This window comes from Pseudonaja textilis, chromosome 13 (genome assembly GCF_049901715.1).
Source record: "Pseudonaja textilis isolate UNSWEBS1 chromosome 13, rPseTex1.2, whole genome shotgun sequence".
Classification (NCBI taxonomy): domain Eukaryota; kingdom Metazoa; phylum Chordata; class Lepidosauria; order Squamata; family Elapidae; genus Pseudonaja; species Pseudonaja textilis.
This window is the reverse complement of record NC_142002.1, coordinates 18,239,226-18,263,720: the sequence shown is the minus strand read 5'-3', so window position 1 is coordinate 18,263,720 and position 24,495 is coordinate 18,239,226. Positions and strand designations below refer to the sequence as shown.

Below are 24,495 nucleotides of genomic sequence, written 5' to 3'. Positions count from 1 at the left end.
TCATCATCATCATCAAGGGTCCAAGCTAATTCATTAACAGGCTTTTGCCAGCCACATCTGCTCCAAAAATCTTATTTGAAGGCCAGCCAGCTCGGCAACCACAATCCCATTGCGCTGTTTTCATTTCATCAGACCGTTTTTTTTTTTTTTTTTTGAGGGGAGGGATGTGGAGAGGATTGGAAGAAGAAGAGGGGAAACTTTGGCATGGAATTCTGAGGATGGGTTTAATCCTGCCCTGCCACCCAGGGTCTGCCTCTCCTTTTCTGACCATGCAGCCATGTGGATAACCAGCGCCCACCCATCGCTGGGGCTGTGAGCAAAGGGGCAGGGCTGTTAGAGAGAAACAGGAAAGAAGGAGCCGGCTAACCTTGTTCCCACTGCTGATGCTTTGCCCGTTTCTAATGAGTGCCTCCCGCCGAGTTCAGCCTTCCTTCCCTCTTTAAAGTCCCCCCGGCGGGTAAAATGCCACCCACCGACTTCGTTTCCAGAAGGTTTACGGCTGAGTGGCAAATTCAGAACGCCATGGCGAGGCGGGCGGGCATGCTGATGGCATTGCTTTGCTTCTTCTTCTTGAAAGGTGAGGAGGGTTTCTGGCTTTGCCTTCTTTGTGTGGTTTGGGTGATGGGGACGATGTTCGCAAGAGCTTAGAGGTAGCTTTTAATTGAAATAAGCACAGGGTTTGCATCGGTGTAGTGTGTGGTTCAGGGTTTCTCTCTTCCCTTTTGCCTATTGTCTTGAAGAAAAAATCAGAGTTTACAGTTCTTGCAAATGTTTAGGGACTGGCTTTGGACGTTGAAATGGCTAACCTTTAAATTTCAGCAACAATATGTTGGTTAGGAAGTCCAGTCAATAAAGTAATTGCAGTGAACGGAGAGCTTTCAAATAAACTCCACAGGTAAACTGGCTGGGTATAGAAATTCTGCCTTTTTATAACACTGTAATCCGGTAGTTTGTATTTTTTTTGAAATATCATATTTGAATTTCTCTACCCACTTGATGGAGCTGAGAGTTTACATCTGGCCGGTAAATGCTCAGCTCCATCCAATGGGTAAAGTAATAAAGGTATGAAAAAACAAGACAAATATGAAAAAGCATTTTATGTCAAAGACAATGTTTAATATTCACGAGTCCCTGAAGATTATTAGTAAAGATACTTTTAAGTTAAAATTCTATTTAAGAAAATAGATTATTTAGTCCCTTAAAAGGGTTGTCTTTGAAGAATATATGGGTCAGTTATCAGTAGCATATAACATTAAGGATAAGTTAAATACATTTATTTTTAAAGCAGTTTTAAATAATGGTTATTTCTTTTCCCCCCTTCCATCTTAGCCAGTATTAGGTGTTCAACTTTATCCAAATGAATATGTGGCTATTTTTATGTTTATAATTTAAGCATTAGTTACTGAGAAAGAGCTGCTTCAAATTTTCCTAACACAGCTTTTTGAATTAAAAACTGAGCTCCTTAAAGTCTCTGAAAATTCCATTCGCCCGAAACAATTCTTTTGTAGTCTGGCTTAGCTGAGAAAGCTCAACACTGCTATACACAGAATGCATAGAAGTGTCTAATAAAACTGTCTTTTGCTTCTTAAATTATTGTGGACCAGACAGAATGTGCTATTAGAAGCCCAATAAGCATAGCCGAATGCAGGCTCAAATTCAAAAAAAATCAAATCTATTATGGTCATAGACCAGCATCAGAAGGGTGGAATAAAAATAATAATCTTAAAGGCTAAAACAATGTAATATTTAGGATGATATTAATCCAAAGATTAATACTTCCATTTGATCCTTGAGATATGAGAATCCTCTTTCCTTCGCCCAAACTGGGATGCAAATATTTCTTAGCACCTGATGAAAGGACTTAATAATAGCTGTTAAGTTTGTTTCAACTCCTGGAAACAACCGAATGCTTCTAAGACTGTGCAGCGTCCTGCCATTTAACAAAAAATGGCAAAACCTCAACAAAAGCCAAGTTTCAGAAATGCCAGCCGTCAAATCTTCAGTCATAACTTCCAAGTCTTCAATTATTGTAATTATAATTAGTCTCTCCTTGAAACTAACCGAGGAGAGAAGCAACCTGGAATTAAGGAGAAACTTCCAAACAAGTGAGAACAATTAACTGGTGGAACAGAAGTTGTGCATTCTTCCTTCGCTGGAAGTTTTTTCTTTTCAAAGACTGGACAATCCCTTGTCTGGAAAAGAACAAGGTTGCTTGATTGAGCAGGGGGCTGGACTAGAAGACCTCCAAGGTCCCTTTCCAGGCTCTATCCTGAACCTGAATGACTTATTTGCTCGTGCCAACGTCCTCCGAGGAACAGAGGAAGATGATTATCTTGAGATGAAGATAAATTCCCATCAGTCCACCAACTCAAATTCTTTGGAATTTCAGATTGGTCTGGGCCAGTTTTCTCCAGAATCTTTTGAAGCACGAAAGAGCTGAGGTCATGTATAAGACCTTTTCATTTCCTGCTTTCCAAAAGCAGCTTCTTTCTCTCCCTTCCAGAATGGCACCTTATTCAACATACAGGGCTTGGTGTATATAATCAAAACGATGCCACAGCTTCCCATCTTGACAGTGGTATAAATGAAGAATATTTCCTGCTTCTTTGGTGCGTTTTTTTCCTTCTTTCTGCCCTAGATTTCTCATTCCCCGCCCCTCAGCGAATTTCTTCCAGTTATAACTCCAAACTCAGCTTGCAAGAGGATTTTGATTCGGACTTCCGTTTGGGTGTGGTATAGGGACAACTGTTAAATATTTTAATACTGTATGTATTAATGCACATTTTATCAGATCGCTCTCTCTCTCTTTATTATATCATCTTTCTCTCTCATCTTTATCACTTCTCTATATCTGTCTGTAGTATTGAGGTCTTTGAATCGTTTCATGGATTATCATCCGCTTGAGAAAATCTACATAAGGCGTTTTATCTATTGGCAAGCTACCATTTCATTTCTGTTTATGCTCCACATATGATAAGGGCCTTCTACTGATACAAGGATGCACAGTGCAAAATGTTGTATTATTTATTATTATGAATTTATTTTTTGAAACAATAAAGCGAGCCCCATTCATGCGAGAGAAAAAAAATCTAATGCTAGATATAAAATTGATCAAATATAGAGTTGTACCATTCCAAACCGAGGCCATTTACCTAACACAAAACAAATGCCATTTTGCCGAATTAGCCTGTTTTTGCCAAGGTTTGTTTGTTTTTTAATTAGATTGCTTTTTTCCCCAAGGTTACAATTTACCAGGGAGAGCAAAAATAAAACCCACAAACGCCACACTTCTCAGCCCACGACAGCAGGTCCACATTAATTCCATCTCTCAAACACACATTGCAAATTTCTGTGCCTGCCACATCGACATTAAGGAAATTAAATTGGATCACTCCCTCCTTCTGGATAATGGGAGGAAGCCAGCTGTGTTAGTCTACAATAGCCCCAAATCAGGAGACGATCCATAGCACTTTTTCAGGCACACACAATTTATTAAAAGGCAGCAACTTTGGGGGAATCACGCCTCACTTCAGTCATTCCGTACATCTGATGGCGATGTAGGTCCCCGAAGTTGGATAAAATCTATTAGTCTTTAAAAGAGGCTACCAGATTCCTTCAAGATAATAATCTCTCAACAATTGAAATTAAAATACTAAAATACGAATATATCTATAAAAAGAAAATAAGTTGGTACAATTTTCCGTCGTTCTCTGACAGTACAACATTTGTAAACTTATTTTTAACCTATACCTTTCATTTTTCTACTGTCTATCCATTGATACCAATTGTTCCAAGTTGCATAATACTCCGGGTCTTCCTTGTTATTCAGATCTATGGTGAGTCTATCCGCTTCTGCATATTCAAAAACTTTTTCGGATTATTAAACAATCTGATGGTATGTTAGACATTTTCCAAGCTTGTCCTAGTGCAATTCTTGCTGCCGTAATAATATGTATAGTTAAATATTTAATCTTTTGGGGGTATTTACCCTTAATGATTCCCAGGAGAAATAATTCAGGCTTCAATTCTATTCGACAGTGGGTGATTACGTTTAGGCATTTTTGTATTTTAATCCAATATTTTAAAATTTCTGGGCCCAGCCACCCAGACATGGAAAAAAGTACCTTGTGCTTGTTTGCTTTTCCAACAGTTAGGGTTTAGATTGGGATGCATCTCTGCAAGCCTTGTTGGGGCTAAATGCCAGCGGTAAAACATCTAGTATTGGTTTTCTTTATGTGGGGCGGATTTTGTTAAAGTATAATTTTTGTTCCACATTTTTTTCCCAATCTTCTAACTCAATATTGTGTCCAAAATTTTTGGCCCAAGCTAACATTGGCCCTTTTACTTTTAGGTTTTTATAACTAAAAAAATTCAAACAAACCTCTCAACTATTGTTTTAGATCTCAATCTGCTCTCTGATATATTTTGGTAATGGGGATAGGGATGGTTTTAGGGAACCCCAAGAAAAGCTGGGGTGGCAAATTGATTCAGATTTTTCTGCATAGCAGAAGACAAAAATAATTGCTTGTATGCACAGGACAGTCCAGGGATGACCCAAAATCTGGGCCACTGGCTTTAAAAGGCGAGTCCTTGACTTATGACCATAACCCAGCCCCAAATTTCTGTTGCTAAGTGAAATATTGGTTAAGTGAGTTTTGCCCCATTTTACGACCTTTCTTGCCACGGTTGTTAAGGGAATCGCCGTGGTGGTGAAGTTAGCCATGCGGTCGTTAAGTGGCTCTGGGTTCCCCTAGTGACCTTTGCTTGTGGGAAGGTCGCAAAAGGGGATCACATGACCCCAGGACACTGCAATCGTCGTAATTATGAGTCAGTGGCCAAATGGCCGAATTTTGATCACGTGACCATGGGGATGATGCAATGGTCATAAAGTGTGAAAAATGGTCATAAATCACTTCTTCCAGTGCCATTGTAACTTGAAACGGTCACTAAATGAACTGTTGTAAGTACCGTACTGTATTTTCAAACCCCTCATCATGCACACCAGGTATGGTTCATAGGTGGTGTAGAAACAAGACCAAAATCTACAGAATTGCTTTTCAGACAGCAACAAAGATTAAACAGATTAACAGAGATGGAAGGGACCTTTTAGGTCATCTAGTCCAACCCCCCGCCCAAGCAGGAGACCCTACCCCATTTCTGGTCCAGTCTCTTCTTGAAAGCCTCCAGGGATGAAGCTCCCACAACTTCGGAAAGCAACTTCTGTTCCACTGGTTGATTGTTCTCCCTGTCAGAAAAATTCTCTTTATTTCCAGGTTGAATCTCTCCTTGGTCAGTTTCCATCCATTATTCCTTGTCTGGCCTTCGTGTGCCTTGGAAAATAGCTTGACCCCCTTCCTCCTCTCTGTGGCAGCCCCTCAAATATTGGGAGACTGCTATCTTGTCTCCCCTGATCCTTCATGCCCAGTTTCTGCAACCATTCTTCATATGTTTGAGTCTTCAGTCCCCTCATCATCCTGGTTGCTCTTCTCTGCACTCTTTCTAGAGTCTCAACATCCTTTTTTATAGTGTGGTGACCAAAACTGGATGCAGGACTCTAGGCGTGGCCTTACTAAGGCTTTAACAGCAGAATTCACTAGCCGGCCTTAGTGGTCAGTTCCAGTTCTCAGCAGGCTTAGTACTCAGATCCATACAAGGGAAAATTATAGTATATTTTTTCCAGGTATGTTTTGTTTCGATGACGAACACCGGCTTTATAAGGAATTGTTTGCCAGTTATAACAAAATCATCCGGCCTGTTGAAAATGTGTCTGACCCTGTCATGGTTTGGTTTGAAGTGTCTTTATCTCAGCTGATCAAAGTGGTGAGTAACTGGAGAACCTTCTCTTTTTCTTTATCTCAAATCTCTTATCTGGGTGAGCATCCTCAGTATTTTGTTTCATTTCCCCACCCCCAGTTTAATCGATAACAGATGACAGATGACAGTTTAACAGATAACAGATCAGATGCTCAGCTGAGCTTTATTAAATTCAGGTTTTAAATACAGTTCCTGTTTTTTTTCCCCCCCTGCTCAGGATGAAGTGAATCAGATTATGGAGACTAATTTATGGCTGAAGCATGTAAGTCAACAACAACAACAACAACAACAACAAAAGATTTTGTTTAAAAAGAATTTGGGGGAGAAGAAGAAAGTGAAATGTGGTGTTAGAAAGACATTTCAACTTTTCAAGACTTAGGATTCTTAACTGGGTTTTTTTGACAACACACAATCACTTATTCAGATACACGTATTTTTATTTTTAAAATAAAAAAAATAAGAGTTATTTACCTGAAATTGATGGTTTCGGAATGAAAATTCAAGAGTTCAGAAAACATGCTTTTAATACACTGCTGACATCTAGTGGTCAAGATTGATTTTTTTTTTTTGTATTTAACAACTACAGAGTAGTCCTCCACTTAGTTTTAGGACTACAATAGGGGGCAGAAAATTTGTCATTAAGCAGTCATAAGTCATTAAGTGAGACATGTCACACACCCGCTTTTATGACCTGGCTGGCTGGGGAATTTGGGGAGTTGAAATCTGCAGGTCTTAAATTTGCCAAGTTTACACACACCCGCTAGAAACTTTTAAGAATTGTGGACTTCAATTTCCAGAATTCCCTAGCAGGCTGGAGAATTCTGGGGTTTGAAGTCTTAAAGTGGCCAAGTTTGGACATCCCTGCTCTAAAGCGATAAGTAAGACAAGAGGCTGCTTGCGTTACATTTTTTGGAGAGAGAAATCACAACACACTCACCTTTGCTTGGGAGGTTGAGACGGTCTTGGTTTTTCAGCAGGCAGTAGGAAAGGAAGGTTGCAGAAGAGCTGTTTGGGGTTCAAGAGACAGCCCCCCTCTCTCTATCAAACATGCGTCTTCTGGCCTCTCAGAAAGACTAAAAGGGAGAGAGAGAGAAAAAGAGAGGTGTTCATAATTGGATGCACTTCTTTCAAAGGCCCACCTGGTCCCTACTGTAGTTGTACCGATTCTCTTCCTGAACTGCTTAATGCATTGCTGCAAGCTTTTTTTTCCCTTCTTTTCTTTTTTTCGGAAACAGATGAACGCTGCAGTCTGAAGAGGTATCCAGGACAGGGGGTGGATATCGTTTGCAAGGAGCAAATCCCAGTGTGGTTGGCCCACTTTTTCTCTGCAGCAACTTGCAGAAATGCTACTGCCTGTAAAAAGCAACAAACACGCTATCTGCCATTAGCCTGGGGAAAATTATGGTTTTTTTTTTTAAAAAAAGTCTACTGCCTGGCTTTTTGCCAGCTCAGCTTTTAGAGTCATAAACTGGGGCTGGGGAATTCTGGGAGTTGAAGTCCACACTTCTTGAAATGTGTCTAGCTAGCTCAACGTTTCTCGACCCTTTGCAGACATGTGGATTTCAACTCCCAGAATTCCCCAGCCAGCCATGTCTTTGGTTATCAAGTACCCGAATTATAATCATGTGAGTGTTGGGATTAGTGAACCATTGTTAACTTGGAGGATAGGTTGTAAGGCAGTTTTTCCAGGTCAAGTTGTGACTTCAAACCATTGTTAAATGAATGGTCGTAAGTCCAAAAACTACCTGTAGAATGCTTGCTTGTTTTTAAGGTGCTGTAAAAGACTCTTCTCGCTTAAGGGTTAGCCTTTGAATGAAACAGGTCCACCTGAAATATCTCAATTTTTTTTCTTTGACCAGATTTGGAATGATTACAAACTCAGGTGGGATCCAGAGAAGTATGGTGGCGTGCAATATGTCCGAGTGCCATCAAATAGGATCTGGAAGCCCGATATCATGTTATATAACAAGTAAGATTATGGAATTAGACCTCTTCTTAAATTTTCTTCCTGTAACGTACCTAGCCCTAATTAGTTACTATCCCAGAGAGATTATTGCAAAAATTCCCAAGGAAAATACGCCCCAGTACTTGATCAAATCTCACTATTTGGGGAAGTCTTCGTGAATTATTTTCCAAGAAATAACTGCTATTTCATGAGTGTTTTGTGTGTGGGGGGGTGGGGGAGGCATGACTTAATTATATGAGTAGCATGTTCCCGATCACCAAATAGGGAGTGATAAATATGACTGCTGCAGCCAACCAACTTTTGAGAGCCCTGTTCTGTGCTGCCCAGTATTGACCCAAAAGTGCTGCCAGAACCGAAGAAGCTTCTTGGATGAGAAGCGAAACGTCTTCAAGGAAAAACAAAGTCGAATTGCACCTTTGGGACACCCGTGTAGAATGTATAATGTAGAATACTTTATTGGCCAAGTGGGATTGGACACACAAGGAATTTGTCGGTGTAAATACTCTCAGTATACATAAAAGAAAAGGTACATTCGTTAAGAATCAAGAATCATAACGTACGACACTTAATGATAGTCATAGGGTACAATCAACAATCAAATCATATTAGGAAACAGTCAATATAAATTGTAAGGATACAAGTGACAAAATTACAGTCCTACAGTCACAAGTGGGAGGAGATGGGTGATAAGGAGTGATGAGAAGATTAACAGTAATAGTAGTGTACACTTTGTAAATAGTTGAAGAGTGTTGAGGGAATTATTTGTTTAGCAGAGTGATGGCTTTCGGGAAAAAACTGTTCTTGTGTCTAGTTGTTCTGGTGCGCAGGGCTCTATAGCGTCGTTTTGAGGGTGGGAGTTGAAACAGTTTATGTCTGGGATGTGAGCGGGTCTGTAGATATTTTCACAGCCCTCTTTCTGACTCGTGCAGTATACAGGTCCTCAACTGAAGGCAGGTGGATAGTAATTATTTTTTCTACAGTCCTAATTATCCTCTGGAGCCTGTGTCTGTCCTGTTGGGTGGCAGAACCAAACCAGACCGTTCTAGAGGTGCAGATGACAGACTCAATCATTCATCTGTAGAACTGGATCAGCAGCTTCTTGGGCAGTTTGAGCTTCCTGAGTTGGTGCTGAAAGAACATTCTTTGTTGTGCTTTTTTGATATTAGGTGTCCATTTTAGGTCATGTGATACAGTAGAACCTAGAAATTTGAAGGTCTCTACTGTTGATACTGTGTTGTCTAGTATTTTAAGAGGTGGTAGTATGGGAGGGTCACCATGACCTGGGTGACTGAGACCCTCTGGAGACGTGCCCATCATTGAGTTGAGGCCTGAGCTATTGTTGAGGATTCTTCTTCTCCATCTACAGTTTCCCAGGATAAGTTGCTCAGTCACTTTGATAACCGATTCCAACTGCCAGAACCTATTCTATACTCAACCCGTTATCTCAAAATGTCTTTTGACAGTGCGATTGGAGACTTCCAGGTGGACGACAAAACGAAAGCCGTGCTCAATTACACTGGAAACGTCACATGGATGCCTCCGGCCATATTTAAGAGCTCGTGTAAAATAGACGTGACCTACTTCCCCTTTGACTACCAGAACTGCACCTTGAAGTTTGGCTCTTGGACCCACGATAAAACTCATATCGACTTAGTGCTCGTTAGTTCCACCATGAACCTCAGGGATTACTGGGAAAGTGGAGAGTGGGCCATTATCAAAGCCCCCGGCCTTAAGCAAGACATCAGCTACAACTGCTGCGATGCCATCTATCCATCTATCACCTACTCTTTGTACATGAGGCGTCTGCCCTTGTTTTATACCATCAACATGATCATCCCGTGCCTTCTGATTTCCTTCTTGACTGTGCTGGTGTTCTACCTTCCGTCGGACTGCGGCGAGAAAATAACTCTATGCATATCAGTCCTCTTATCCTTGACCGTTTTCCTCCTGGTCATAACGGAGACCATTCCGTCCACGTCACTGGTGATTCCGTTGATTGGAGAGTACCTCCTCTTCACCATGTTGTTTGTCACTCTTTCCATCGTCATCACCGTCTTTGTGCTCAACGTCCACTACAGAACTCCCAGGACGCACACCATGCCGGAGTGGGTGAGGGTGGTTTTCCTCAAATTTCTCCCCCGCATCATGTTCATGACACAGCCTCCCAGCAACAAAGAGGAGGGCAGACCCGAGAAAGCGAAGCCTTCTTCCCATGCAGAGCTGACGCCTTTGAACTTCATCCATATGCCTGACAGCAGGTACTGTCAAGACTGCTTCTCATGCCAAGGGTTTACACACGCGTGTTGCCTGCACGAACACAAAACATACTCGAAGGCTGCCCCTGGCAACTTGACGCAGAGCTCCAGTTCTGAGTCCATGGAAGCGTTGTTTCCATCTTCGTTTATATCACCAGAAATGAGAGATGTGATGGACAGCATCAAATACATCGCCGAAAACATGAAACTGCAGAATAAAGCCAAGGAGGTATGGATATATTTTAATTTCCACGTTACACAACATACTTGATGTGGCCTCATGCTGGCAAGGCAGGGGTGCCTTGCCAGCATGCCTGGTACGTGCCTGGTACTGTAAACCAGGGGTGTCCAACCATGGCCACTTTAAGACCTATGGACTTCTCTCAGAATTCCTCAGCCAATTCTGGGAGTTGAAGTCCACAAGTCTTAAAGTGGCCAAGATTGGACAACTTTGGTGTTAATTAATAGCTCTGCAACATCCACATTTTGGTCATTTTCTGACCAGACCGAAGTAACATCTGCTCAGATTGACCAAGGTCTTGTGCTATGTCTACTTTCTACCAGGTGCCTGTGGAAGCATCCAAGAACAGAACAGCTTGTTAGATCTTCTGAAGGCAATAAAGATGAGCATTTGTGATTTGCAAGATGGAAAGGTCACAGTGCTTAAGACACAGAAACCAATATAAAAAATACACATTTTTTTAAACAATAGGAAAGGCAGATTATTTTTTTTACAAGGGGAAATAGGGGAGTAATCTATTCACCAAACCTTGTGAAAAAGAGATCAAGTTAGTTTACAGTGATCTGAATATTTATTTGGAACCAAAGAAGAATATTTTTGCAAACTATCTTCCACAATTACAAGCTCATCTGTAATTTCAACGCTGTTCAATTTCCATGGAATAGTTCACCTTCCCATATTTATCAAGTGCACCTTCAGGCTTACAAAGATAACCAAAATTAAGCAAGGAAGAAAGTCAGGAGACAAAAACTTGTTTATTTTTCACTTAAGTTTTCCTCCCTACCCCCACAAGTATTAGTTTTGAAACTATTTATTGTACTCTCTGCAAAGACAACTATACCAATGGCTTTGAAATATACAAAGTAGGCCCACAAAATAGATTATTCAAAAATTGATGTAATTTTCTGCTTATTTCTTCCAGACTCAAGATGACTGGAAATACGTTGCCATGGTAATTGATCGTATTTTCCTGTGGGTATTTACTCTCGTGTGTATTTTGGGGACAGCAGGATTGTTCCTGCAAACGCTGCTGATCAGAGATGAAGTTTAAACAAGGTGACACCGCAAAAAAATGACTTTTTTTCCCTTCTTGGTGTCTAAACACATTACGCTGATGTTGAACTACTTATTTCTACTTCTCTGAGTACCAAAATAAAGATACCGAAGAAGATAAAGAAAACAACTGATGTATTATTTTGAGGTACTGTATAAGACTGAAGGATTTTTATGTCTAGGTTTTTCCTTTTTTTGAGAGTGGGAGAGAATTTTTATGGTTGTCAGATTAAGCCTTAAAATAGCATTAATTTATTCTGCAGAAGTTTGGACAAGGAGAGTCAAGACCATCTCATTAATACAGAAATGCAGTTCCCTGCAATTTTAATGAGGCAAATATGAAAATCAGATAACAAATATATTATAAGGACTACTAGAGGATGACAGCAGCAGTACCAATATGTAAGGGAGAAAACCAAGCAGATCCAGCTAACTACAGACCTATCAGTTTCTTGAGTGCCTAAGCTGGAAATATTTAGCATGACTGGAATCTGAGGCATAATGGATTAGAACAAGCCGAACTCCGAGGTTGCTCACCACAGATCATCTTTGTTATACAAAAGCATTTGCACAAATTTAAAATGTTCTCTTGAAGTGGCCTTTCAAGACTTGCAAACCAAACTGCCGCAGCTATGCCAAGGAGAACAATTAAAAGGAACTTATGCAGATTCTAAGAAGCTGCGTTTGAAAAGGCCATTTCTTAACAATGAAGGGTTAGCTGCAACCCACCACGGATTCCCTGCTCACCCAGAAATCCACGAGTTTATTTTTTAAAATGGAGATAAAGCAGAAAAAAGTCTCTCTTTGTGTGGGAGAGAAACAGAAGAAACCAGAGGAAGCATATGTACATCCATAGGGTTCTTGGGGCTTCCTGAGCTGGGTTGTTTTCTTGCAGACGTTTCATTACCAAACAAGGTAACATCATCCTTACGGAGTTTGCTCTCATTTTAGTTGGGTAGTTAACTCAGAAAAAAATGACAGCCTAATTAAGGAATCATCAAGACTGCTCCCACCAACACTGACAGGGCAAGTTGCCACTAGTATATAAAATATATTGGATTACTATATGCCAGCCCTGACCCCACATTTCAATCCTGAACTATAAATATTCTCTTTCATCAATATGCCTGTCCATTTTAACAGTACCAAGTCAAACTGAGGGATTTGGCCAAGGGCTTCAAATAAATCTTTGAGAAGGAAATTAGAAGGAAAAGGGAATATTTATAAGGATTTGGAGAATTGTTTATTAACGTGGGATATTGCAGCAGACAAATGAAAATAAAATGATAGTAAGCATTGGTTTTCAGCTTCCAGTCTCAAGGAAGCTAAATCAAATGAAAAGACCAGGAATGATTTTTCCACTAAAGCCAACAAATCTCGACTACTTATATTGAAAAGGCTGAGAGGAAGACACAAAACCCCCTAAGCAATGCAGATAAATATTAAGAAATCTTTAATTAACCCACTTTCCAAATGATGGCTTTCTAATGAAATACATTATATAATTTAAAAATTTCCCTCAGATTTACAAACTAAATAACAAACAGCAAGTATCAAATGCAAAGTTTAATTTGTCTATAATTATCAACCTTAAAGCGCATTCAGCGTACACTTCTAAAATCTAAAAATCTGATTTAAATTTTTTTTTTAAAAAAATTCCCAGCTATACGCAAAATACAACTAGAACGATGAAGTACTCCAGCTCATATCATCGTAAACATCCGTTTCTGCACTATTGTGTAATTGACCCAAAAGGTTTCCAACTGTCTACCATCTCTCTAAAAGTGTGTTTAGATAATATTAAAATCATCTCTACTGATTCTACCTTTGCTGTAGCATATTTTTCATTCCATGATTCGACTGTGGATTCTAATTTGAGGGCTACACATATATATAGCACAGATTTTCTTCACAGAACATGGAAGGCATTTGTGCCTAATGAAAAATGTATGAAGGAGCATGCCCCAGATACTTCATATGCAACTTCTATAATCAGCCCATCTTTTTCAACAAGTGGATTAGACTGTGAAGTCAAACAAAATCTTCTAAGAAAAGAATAATGAATTGCTCCGCTAAGGCTCAGAAGAAAACTGCGTGAGAGTTGAGACGGATTGGAAGGTGCCTTTACTTTCTTACAATCTCAGAAATTCCTAGCAGACTTCAGATTCTTTGGTTAGAATCAACTGGGAGGTGCCTTGGAGGTCTTCTAGTCCAGCCCTCTGCTCAAGCAGGAGGCCCTATACATTTCAGACAAGAGATTGTCCAGTCTCTTCTTAAAAACCTCCAGTGATGAAGCACCCACAACTTCTGGTGGCAAGTTGTTCCACTGGTTAATTGTCCTCGCTGTTATTGTGTTATCACAGCACAATAAAAATTGGGATTATTTAGAAGGGAAATTGCATTAGGAAGTCCAGAACACTCCATGGTGTACTTGCATATTTTATTACTTTCTGTGCTGCCTTATACTTTTCACCCTTCGCACTCTATCTGGTTCCTTGGCAAATGGAGCTTAATTCTGAGTGACAGTCTGGGAATCATAAGAGTGAGAGACAGAGCCCTCACCTGCTACAAGGATTACTTACATGTCACATGAACAGACTAAAAAAATCTAAAACGTTCTGTATTCCTTGGTAGTGGCCTTGCACAAGACCGTTGTACTTTGAGGAGTTTAGCGGCATATTTTGATTTCTCCTTCACATCTGTTTAGCGTATGGCATAAATACATGGACACCAGCCGTAAAGATGTATGGAAAGAACACATAATAATATTTTACGCATAAGATGGAGATTTGTGGACAATTTTGTAAGGTGTAAGAGATTCAATAAGAGATTCCGTCACATTAAGAAAAGTCTAAGGGGTGTCCAAGCTTGGCAAATTTAAGACCCCATGGAATGCAACTCCCAGAAGTCCAGCCAGCTGGATGGGGAATGCCAGAAATTGAAGTTCAGTCTTAAAGTTGCCAAAGTTGGACATCCCTGGTCTAAAAGTTCAGAGCTCATTCTGAGCTAATGTGCTTAAAAAAACAAACCCTTTTGTTTATTGCATGAAGGCAAAAGGGGGCTGTTGAATCTTCATAGTACAAAGGTTTTTTTCTTTTTTTTAATCTGTGAAAATCTCAAGAGTTTTGAGTGATGTGCCACCTAGCCAGAGTCAGCTCTTGCAGCCTTGTGACTACAGAAACGGAGCCATGAAGTCATGGTGCCAACTTTTAATAAAAACCCTAGTACTGTCTTTTAAGTTGAGAGCTTCTACGGAGACCCTGGCATGGGCTCTGTGGGGCATCTGTGCTATCGTTATTAAGGAGGTCCTGACAGCTTGCAAGAGATTTCGGTATCACCTTGCTTGGTAGGTATGCTTTTTACGTTAGGTTTTAAAATTTGTTTGCTTAATAATAAAAACTTTAAAAAAATCTCTTTATTTGTTGGTGTGCTCATTGTCTCTGGATCCAGAAGAACCAACTGCCTGGGCATCTGACCCTTGACAAAACTTCTCATCCACGGCTGCAGCCGTTTTTGTGATGGGCATCCTAGACACCTTAAATGTTAAAGTAATGTTAATGCTTTTTGCTATAATAATCTGCAAATAATCTTAGAATGCTGATGGCATCCAAGTAGGCTATAATTAAGGGGGAGGAAAATCTATCTTACAATTTTCCTGGTTAATTTTTTCCCCTCCCAATTGCATTCTCAGACATTTCATTTAGTTTTGAAAGTACTAATATATATATATAGGAATCAGTATTCCTTAGAAACACTGTTAGAACTCTGCCCCTGCTCACACACTTAGTTATTAACAATCTTATTTATGATGTATTAACTTATTTATTAACAATCCCAGCATGGACTGGTACTATTTTGCTTGCCCATTTATGAATTACAGGAAGAAATAGGGTCAGGGATCCAGTAACTGCAACCAGAAAGAACAGCCACAGGAACACACGGTCAAGCACCTGAGCTATAAATTTCCAGTCATCCACAACCTAAAAAAAAAGAAGGGGAAAAAAAAAGTCAGTAACTTTCCTTAAGCATTTGGTTCTAAGTTTAGTCCCTAGAAAACAACAAAGCAGTCAGAGGCAACAACGAATATACACAAAAGCCACAGCATAATAAATAGAAAGGATACAAACTGGAACTAAATAAACCATTGTTATTATAGGTATTCCCTACTGTAGATTTTACTTATTAAACTGAATAGTAATAATTACTGAAACGGAATTTTATCACGGAATTAAAAATTCCCAGTCTATTTAAAAATATGTGTGCTTGTTAAGGCTTGAATCATACTTTTTATACAAACTAGGGAAAAAGTGGGTCACAGACAAACATGAGTCACTGTAGGAGATAGAAAACGATTCTCTATTTTTTAGCATGCTATTGATCCAAAATTTTCACTATCTTGATCCAAAACAAGAGATCAAGTTCTTCATATAATACCCATCACTCAAACGATAGTAAGATATGACAAAAACTATTCAGTGGTTTAGATATTGCTAGGTTGCTACTGAAGGGATTGTTTCCATCAACACAACTAAGACTTCCCTTTCTCTCAGAGACATTAAAAAAACAGTACAGCATCTGAAATCAACCAAATAATTAAGGCTCTTTCTTCCTGTAGCTTGGGGTTGAACTATGGAGTCTTTGATGCTCTGAGAGTTTGGTTGTTTTCTTGTAGACATTTCATGAGCCAACTAGGTTATACCATCACTATGAGATCATCACTGTTAACATCGTCAGAGCACTGATGATGCTATCTAGTTGGGTAATGAAATGTCCGCAAACAAACAACCAAGCTCATAAAGCACCAAAGGCTCCAGACGGAGGTTCTACTGCATAACCTTGTCTATTATGTTCAACTCAGCCATTGAGTGCAACACGACCAGAACACACACCTCATGAACTTCATTCTCTTTGACAATGTGTCTTATAATGTACCGGACAGAATTTAAGGCTGCTTCCAAAGTATTCCTAGATTCCTTGGATCCCTGCGTGCCCGTGGTCTCTTCTTCCTTTGGTACCGAGTACCTATCGATGTGACTTCTCATACAAAGCAGTTTGGGAAGCTTGTGAAGAAATATTTTGCGGACCCAGGGCGCCATCACGTTGTGCGTCGACAAGGATCGATGATGAACGTTAATAGCAAAGACCGTGATTACTATAGATAACGTCACAAAAATCATGGTGAAGACCAAGTACTCGCCAATCAGAGGTATGACTTTAGAAGAAGAGGGAATAATTTCTTCTATGACTAGAAGGAAGACGGTGAGCGAGACCAGAACGGAAGTGCAGAGACAGATTTTCTCACCTTCGTAGGCGGGAAGATAGAAGACAAGGATGGTTAAGAAAGACAGCCCGATGCATGGAATAATGAGGAAGAGTGTATAAAAGAGAGGCAAGCGCCTAATGATAAATGAGTAGGTAATAAAGGGGTACCAGCAGCTTCCATCCGTTCTGTTCCTTCTGATACCTGTTGCCGTTACTATTTCCCATTCTCCATTATCAAAGAAATCTCTTTTGTCTACTTCTTCATCCACAAGGATTATATCCACCTGAGAACCATCGTATGTCCACGAGCCAAACTTCATGGAGCAGTTCTGGAGGTCAAATGGAAAATAAGTGACGTCAATGGTGCAAGAGCTTTTATAGTTCGCAGGTGGGGTCCAAACAACAGTGCCATCGTGCTTCACTATGGCCTTTGTGGAGGTTCCTTCAAAATGACCATCTGCACTGAAAGAATATCAGCAAAGGGTTACGAAAGGTGCAAGGTATGGTTTTTCCACAAAAAGCTAAGTGTTATGAACTTTTTCCAGCGTAAAATTATTTTGAAATTGTGTAATCCTTTACAGACAAAAAAAAGAAGAAGAAAGAGTTAGATGTCCCCTGAAGGGCGTGGTCCATCCGCAATTCAAATTATGAATTCAATTTTGAACAAAGGGATAAGGAGCTAATGAATGAGTAAAATCAGGATTTTGAATGATGGCTACACGATGCTCTTAGAAAATAGCTGGAATTTTTTTTTGCAGACATGCCCACCCTTCTATAAAAACTTTCTTCTCCGACAAGTAAAAAAATAAAACAGAGTATAACTTAATGAGGCACTGCACTTCTTAACAAGATGAGATCCTCAAATGAGGACCCAATTATCTTCTACCACTGCTCTGAATGCAATCTCTGAGGAATGTGCAGAGCATCTTTTCTGCTCCTTCTTGTTCATTTTTTTCTAGAGTCTACGAGTGAAGATATGATATTAAGGGGCATGAATGCTCCTGGTTCTTAATTCCTTCTGGGTAAGAACTCTCTGCAATCATGTGGGTCTTCTTGCTTGGGAAATTGGGAGATTGAAGGGGGCACCAAACCCTTTTATTTCACTACCTCTCCAGGCCTTTTCAGCCTGTTTTTTTTTCACATTCTCTTCAAGTCTATATGGCCGTTTAATATAAGTTAAAAACTGAAACGCTTACTTGTCATATAGGACAATGTCTGGAATCCATAGTGAAGCTGAAGGGACACGGATAGATGTTATTCCTGCATAGTCCTTGGGATCCCACTTCAGCTTTGCATCAACCCATTCCTGCAAAGGAATACAGACTTTTCTTCAATTTTATCTTGAACTTGAAACAGCCAGAAAGCAACAACTGAAATGTTTAGTATGTTACTATTAAAGTTGCTACCTTGCTTCAAAACATATTTGTTTTGTATTTTTTGCTTCTTACTTTTGATAAACTGACTGGACTCATGTTCACTTGCACAGGAATGTTTTCTGATTCTAATATTTCTGGAAAACTATCTCGCTACTTCGAATCCCTTGCCAATTTACTGTAAATCATTTAGGATCGATAGAGAATCCTGATCTCTCTCTTTTCTCTGTGTCTTCCCTGGAGATGCAACCCAAGGGCATGAATCATCAATCCCCCAATATTATGAAGAGTGCCACTCAAAAGATTTTTCAACCAGGACTCACCTGCTTCAGCCAAACATTTGTGGTCATCAACTGATTTTTTTCATCCTATTGGAGGAAAAGTATATTAGATATAATCAAAGGTTTTAGAAAGTGAGAGCCAGGCAGTGCTTCAGCATCTGAACTGGACTTTGGCAAGACTTCTGGTAACTTCCCCCTCCTAAATAGATGCTTTCCAATGTGCCCCTTGAAGACGTAACGAAACAGCTGACACTTGAATTTCATTTACCTAATAACTGTCAGACATGAACAACCAGACCCAGGGTTCAAACAGGTTACTTTAGGGTTCAAACAGGCTACTTTATTGTTCTATGCCTATTTCACAGAATCTCCCCAAACTAACAGCGTTTGCCCGTGAAAGACTAGATAAGGCTCAAAGGCGTTGGGAGGGAGGAGGTGTCATACCTTGCCCTATTGTGCTTATTTAGGGTCCCGCCTAATTTCCCACTTGAGATCTCCTCCCCACTAGGACGACTGCTGCCCAACAATAGTGGAACAATCCGATGGCTGTAAGGCACCAAATACTCAAGAGCACCAAAAATGTTATCATTGCTATTGCTAGTAGGAATAGCAGAGAAACTTTTTATGTTAGTTAAAAGAAAAGACAGACTCTTTTTTGTGTCTTGCAGACTCAGAGGTACAAGGTTTTTTTAAAAAAAAATTCACCTGATGTTGTAAAACATATTGGTAGTCTATCACACTTTCACTTAACGTGTCCTCTGATTAAACAAAGCGGTTATTTAGGGTCAGAGAGGAATTCCAGTCTCCACCTACCCTGGAATCATACTACTATTATTACTTGCAAGTAATTTCTCCTATATCTTGAGTACAAAGTATACTTATAATTATTAAGGCCAAATTATATTTCAGAAATATGGCAGAAATTCTACAAACCAGGCAACATGCTGTATGACTTCAGGTCATTTGAATTTTAAAATGTATCAGTTTCCTAACATACCACATCCACCAACTGGGAAATTGCAAGACCAAATTTCACTTTGATGGTATCATTGAAGTGCTCGACTGGACGAACCCATCGTTCATAGTCTTCAAATAAATATTTAAATAAATGGTCTTCACTTTTAGCAAGGAAAGAAGGTTCAGATGTACCTGCACAAAAGATGACAATGACATTTTACTTTTTCAAAAAATCTAGAAAAATATTTAATATTTAACTTGTGTAATTGCCCATGTCACAACAGAGGAAGTTTGCCATAAAGTTAAGCATCACGGAAAGCTACAGTTTCCTTCTGTTTAAACCCAGAGGGAATAAAAGAACAGGTCAAGTAACCCTCTTACTCTGCAGATTTAGCTTCTGACATTGTCAACCAAGTTAAATTGGATGGTAATGACCACTGAAAATGTAAAACATAATTGGGAGAGGTATCTCAAAGTTAAGTTTCACAGTGGGGGAATGAATGTTATATTTAAGTAACCAATCCCAGAATCTAGTGGTAAATTGAAGATGAAGAATTGAGGACGAAAAAAGTAGAAAATATGGAACCATGCATTTCTACTTATTTATAGTTTGATTAGTCTATAGATTTATTGGCATGAATACAAATTGACAATTTATGTAAATAGATATGTAAATCAAGCCTCCAGGCTCCATGCTGTAAGTATCGTAGGCTATTAGATTTCATTTGTGATGGTATTGAACTTATGCAAGAATAATTTTCAGTATCGGTAACACTGCATTACCCTTCTTCCATTTAAAAAACTCAATATTTGCTTTCACAGCAATTGCCAACATATTTCACGTATTGTACTGAAGTTCATTTCTGGAGAACTAAAAGTGACATATTCATTGCTCTCTCTATCCTATTGAAAATATTACAAGGAATGGAAAAGAGATATTTATGTATACAAGTGCTCCCAAAGTTAATAAACTGTATTGTTTAACATTTTGTGAGAGGAATATAAAATATTGTTACTTTCATTACAGAGTACTGTATTTTTGTACCTTAAATATCATGAAACAGCCTGTGAACTCATATTTTAAAATAGAACAATTCAAAGTCATTTTAAAATTGTTTAATGAAGAACAAAGAAACCATTTCGGATTTACTAGCATGCTGAATCGCCTATATTTTACTTAAATACTTATTCTGGCACTTTAATGTAAAACGCTATTCTCAGACTCATTAGATGATGTGCATTGATAATTAACTTATAGGGCTATGCAAATCATTTGCAACTGCCCAGTCAACTTTTTTTGCTGCAAAGAAAAAAAAAAAGAAATAAAATGCCTATACACTTGCAGAAGATAGCTAGCAGCAATTCTGAAGCCGCAACTCTGTGAAAAGAGATGGTTCATGCATTGCAGAGCACTTCTTTTGGGAGATATTTTATTTTTTTATTTATATTTATTTATTTTTGTCAATTGCTTACAAGATAATAGGTATAAGTAAAAACATAGTTATGAATACATGGATACATATCAGAAAATAAAAGAAAAGAAACAATAGGTAGGCACATTGGTGCGCTTATGCACGCTCCCTACAGACCTCTTAGGAAAGGGGTGAGGTCAACAGTAGACAGTCTAAGGTTAAAGTTTTTGGGGTTTGGGGAAGAAACCACAGAGTCAGGTAGAGTATTCCAGACATTGACCCCTCTGTTGCTGAAGTCGTATTTCCTGCAATCGAGTTTGGTGCGGTTTATCTTGAGTTTGTATCTATTGTGTGCTCTTGTGTTGTTATGGTTGAAGCTGAAGTATTCATTGACAGGTAGGACATTGCAATGTATGATTTTATATACTATACTTAGACTGGACCGAAGGCGGTGTAGTTGTAGGTTTTCTAGGTTTAAAATGTCGAGTCTGGTGGCATAAGGTATTCTGCAATGAGTAGAGGAGTGGAGAACTCTATATGCACAGCCCTATTTTCCAGCTACTGAAGCAGAGAAAATCCTGCCATACCTTTCCTATGGCTAAACAGGGACTTGGGCCCTGTCACTTAAGACTATGCTTTCAGCTGATGAAAGGTTCAATTGTAGTAATATAAAACTATTTTTTAATCTCAACGTTGAAATAGTGATTCAAACTGTTTAAAAGAATAAAACTTGTTCTGATTACAGAAGATGGCTGTCCTGTTCACAAATATGTTTCTTGATTATTGCATTTAGAAACAATTCTATTACAATTCGCCCTTTGCTTAGGTTGTATTTTTAAAAACTGATTATGTGCCATTGGGTCGGGATTGGCTCTTAGCGAGGACAAGAGATGGATTTTCTCTGGGAGAATCTGTCCCCAACTTGGTCCTTCAGGTCTTCCAATGGTGTACCTATTATGGCAGTAATTGAGTCATTAGTTTAACTTTATGCCAATAAACTTGGATGTTCTCCAGCTGTATCACATATTGTTTTTTCATTTCACTTCACAATAGCTAAATCTAAAAGAAATGGTTCAAGGCAGTTTTTTTCTATGCCATCTGTCATAGAAGGAAGATGACTGAAAAATCCCCTTTGCAGCCATTAGGACTAAAAAAAACCTATGCCACTTTCTATTTTTATTAAACGTCTATCCACTAACCAGATACAACAGGCAGTTCAAACACAAACAATACATCCGGAAACGTTCTTATCTGAAGAAAATTGTTCATTACCTTCAACTGTGATCCTACCACCTTTGTACACTGCCACATAATACATACCAGGTATCTTATGCTAATTTGTCACATAATCCATACTAGGTATCTTATGCCAAGTTGTGTTTCCAGAGCTGTTTTCCCCTAGAATAACTAAATCAATATTTTCGCATATCAAAATATGAAGGAACAACCAATTTTAGAGAGAAAAACAATAGCCATAGGATACTAGAAGAGGGCAATGAAATTGCAGCTATCCAGAACTGGATAGCTAATAACCAAGTGTGTATGAATAATATACATTCAGGAAAAAAGCACTGCCTTAACGTTTTCAGTTTCTTCTGAAAAACAAAAAGAACAAACTGCAAATGTGTTCAACCTGGATCTATCAAAAACCCTTTTCATTACATAAAGAGGAAAGCTCTTAAAGACATTCTGCTAACTTGTGCTTCTCTTTTACACACCCAGAGTTACAAAAATAATGTCTAAACCTTTAGTTCTCCTTCAAGTCAGGCTGAAAATATGTCTCCCCAAGACAAAAATATGTCCCTGCAGTCTTAACCATTCAAATCTCCACTACAAAAACTATTTATCCAGTGACGACTCTTGGTTAAAAACAGAAACCGTCCTTTGCTGCTTGTCTATTTCGGCCAGAGCAAAATAAGCTAGAAAAGATGAAGTTGAGATGAACTCTTTTGAGGGCTCTTGAACAACTGTAAAGAGCAGCAGCTGGCAGATATCTATTTAAAGATAGGTTGGGAGAATCAGAACCTTTTTTGGTTAATTTTTTTTTTGTTTATCCTGTGCAAACCAGATTACTGCACGAATGAATACATACTTTGCTACATCCTGCCTTCCGTATGTGGGTTTTTTCCCCCCATTCCTTCTCACCAATGCAGCACAATGGAGTGTAGCAAGTCCCCTCCCTGCCCTTCAGTTAACCACTGCAGTTATTAATGTTTGAACCTGCACTTCTAGACAAAGTCTTCCAGATGCAGACGCAAAGTCTTACAAAAACAGATTACAGTGTCTCTTAGGGAAGAGGCTGGACAGATCAGGTTGCAATTTTTTTGTCATCAGGATAAGGACAGTAATCCTGCAATATGACAGCACAATAAGGCTGTAATAATACACCCCCCCACCCCCATCCTAACCCACTTAACAGAGGCAGCAATCCCAGAGAAATACAATGGAAGTTGCTTTCCGAATAGAGAAGTCCAGAATGGAAGTAGGAAAAAGCAGCCTGTATATAATACTAGACACACATATTTTTATTTTATTGATTTATGATGAAGTTTATTTGCCACCCCTCTCATAGTCAACAGCTATGGATATAGTGTGTATGTAAGTATGGATGGACACATGGACAAAGACAGCAATCGATATATATATATAGATAGATATAGATACATAGATAGATGATAGATAAATGGACAGATATATAGAGAGAAAGAGAGAAAGAGAGAGGGAGGGAGGGAGATGAGACAGATAGATAATGGAGATAAATGATATAATAATAGTTGTACATATATGATATTTAGATGATACATAGATTATTAACTACTTTATAACTCTGCTATTGTTATTTTGGGAGGCATGACATACATAACTGAATTCATTAGTAATATTCCATCTGTAACAGTTATGCTATGTATAAAGCAAGTACATATGATATATCCATAGGTTATTCGTTATGAATCGTTTGCAGGTGTGTGTGTGTGTGTGTGTGTAGATATATATATATATATATATATATATATATATATATATATATATATATATATAGATATATATAGATATAGATATATAGATATATAGATAGATATACATACACCTGCAAACGATTCATAACGAATATAAGTCTCTCCCCCCTGTGCACATACAAACCTATGGATTTGCACACTCATGCACTCTCCCCTCCAACCCCTCCCTGCAGGGATGCATTTGCATGCTCATGCACACCTGCCTCCTCAACACCCCCCCCCCCAAATCAACCTCAGGGCTACTTTGTGAGGGGAAGCAGTTTATAAATACTTTTAATAAATAAATCCAACATCGCTCCCCCAGGTACAACACCCGCCCCCAACAGCCAACAGACAGACTCCCTTTTAGAGTTTCTATTTCATGCAGCAAAACTCAGCAAAAGTTGGACCGTATTCGCCCCCCCTCAGCCTCCGTGACAGTTAATTCCTATTTATTAGGACTGGGGGGGACCCCGGGTTTCTCAGGTTGGCTGGGTGGATTTCCACCCCCCCCCCGCTCCCCGATAACCGCCTTCCTCGCGCGCTCTTCTTGGACTCAGCGGGCCAGGCGCGTGACGCGGGTCCCGGGGCATTCCCACGAGCGCGGGCTTGACGCGTGTTTCCGCGGTTACCCAGAAAACGGGCGCCGGAGGCTCCGTGGCCGGCGGAGAGGAGGAGCAGCAGGAGCAGCAGGAGGGGAGCCCTGGCCATGGCCCCCGCGCGGGGAAAGCGGCCGCTGGAGGAGGAGGAGGAGGAGGAGGAAGGAACGGAGCTTCTCCTCAGACGCGCCTCAGCCGGGAAAGCCCGCCGGGTTGCCGCTTAGCTGCCGAAGCTCCGCCCTCCCCATGGCTAAGAAAGGGCGGGAAAGCCGCGAGGCCACTCCCC

General features: G+C 39.6%; 2 protein-coding genes across 4 annotated transcripts; one reads left to right on the top strand and one right to left on the bottom strand.

The window, feature by feature from the left end:
* The first annotated feature begins 213 nt into the window (after positions 1-213).
* On the top strand, positions 214-11,393 carry CHRNA3 (cholinergic receptor nicotinic alpha 3 subunit). Its single transcript, XM_087941573.1, has 6 exons — positions 214-577; positions 5,681-5,820; positions 6,032-6,076; positions 7,674-7,783; positions 9,244-10,264; positions 11,199-11,393. The coding sequence occupies exons 1-6, from the start codon at positions 463-465 to the stop codon at positions 11,325-11,327; spliced, it is 1,560 nt and encodes a 519-aa protein (XP_087797699.1). The 5' UTR covers positions 214-462; the 3' UTR covers positions 11,328-11,393.
* Positions 6,726-24,461, bottom strand: CHRNA5 (cholinergic receptor nicotinic alpha 5 subunit). Of its 3 annotated transcripts, XM_087941575.1 has the most exons (8): positions 24,243-24,365; positions 19,243-19,394; positions 18,288-18,332; positions 17,788-17,897; positions 16,219-17,053; positions 15,280-15,309; positions 6,976-7,167; positions 6,726-6,887 (listed from the first exon to the last, which is right to left on the bottom strand). In XM_087941575.1, exons 1-8 carry the CDS (start codon positions 24,319-24,321, stop codon positions 6,879-6,881), a joined length of 1,452 nt encoding a protein of 483 aa, XP_087797701.1. In that variant the 5' UTR covers positions 24,322-24,365; the 3' UTR covers positions 6,726-6,878. The 3 variants fall into 3 exon arrangements, with proteins under 3 accessions (XP_087797701.1, XP_087797700.1, XP_026565413.2); XM_087941574.1 differs by having other exon boundaries at positions 6,726-7,167; XM_026709628.2 differs by lacking the exons at positions 6,726-6,887; positions 6,976-7,167 and having other exon boundaries at positions 12,766-15,309; positions 24,243-24,461.
* Between the last annotated feature and the right edge of the window lie 34 nt (positions 24,462-24,495).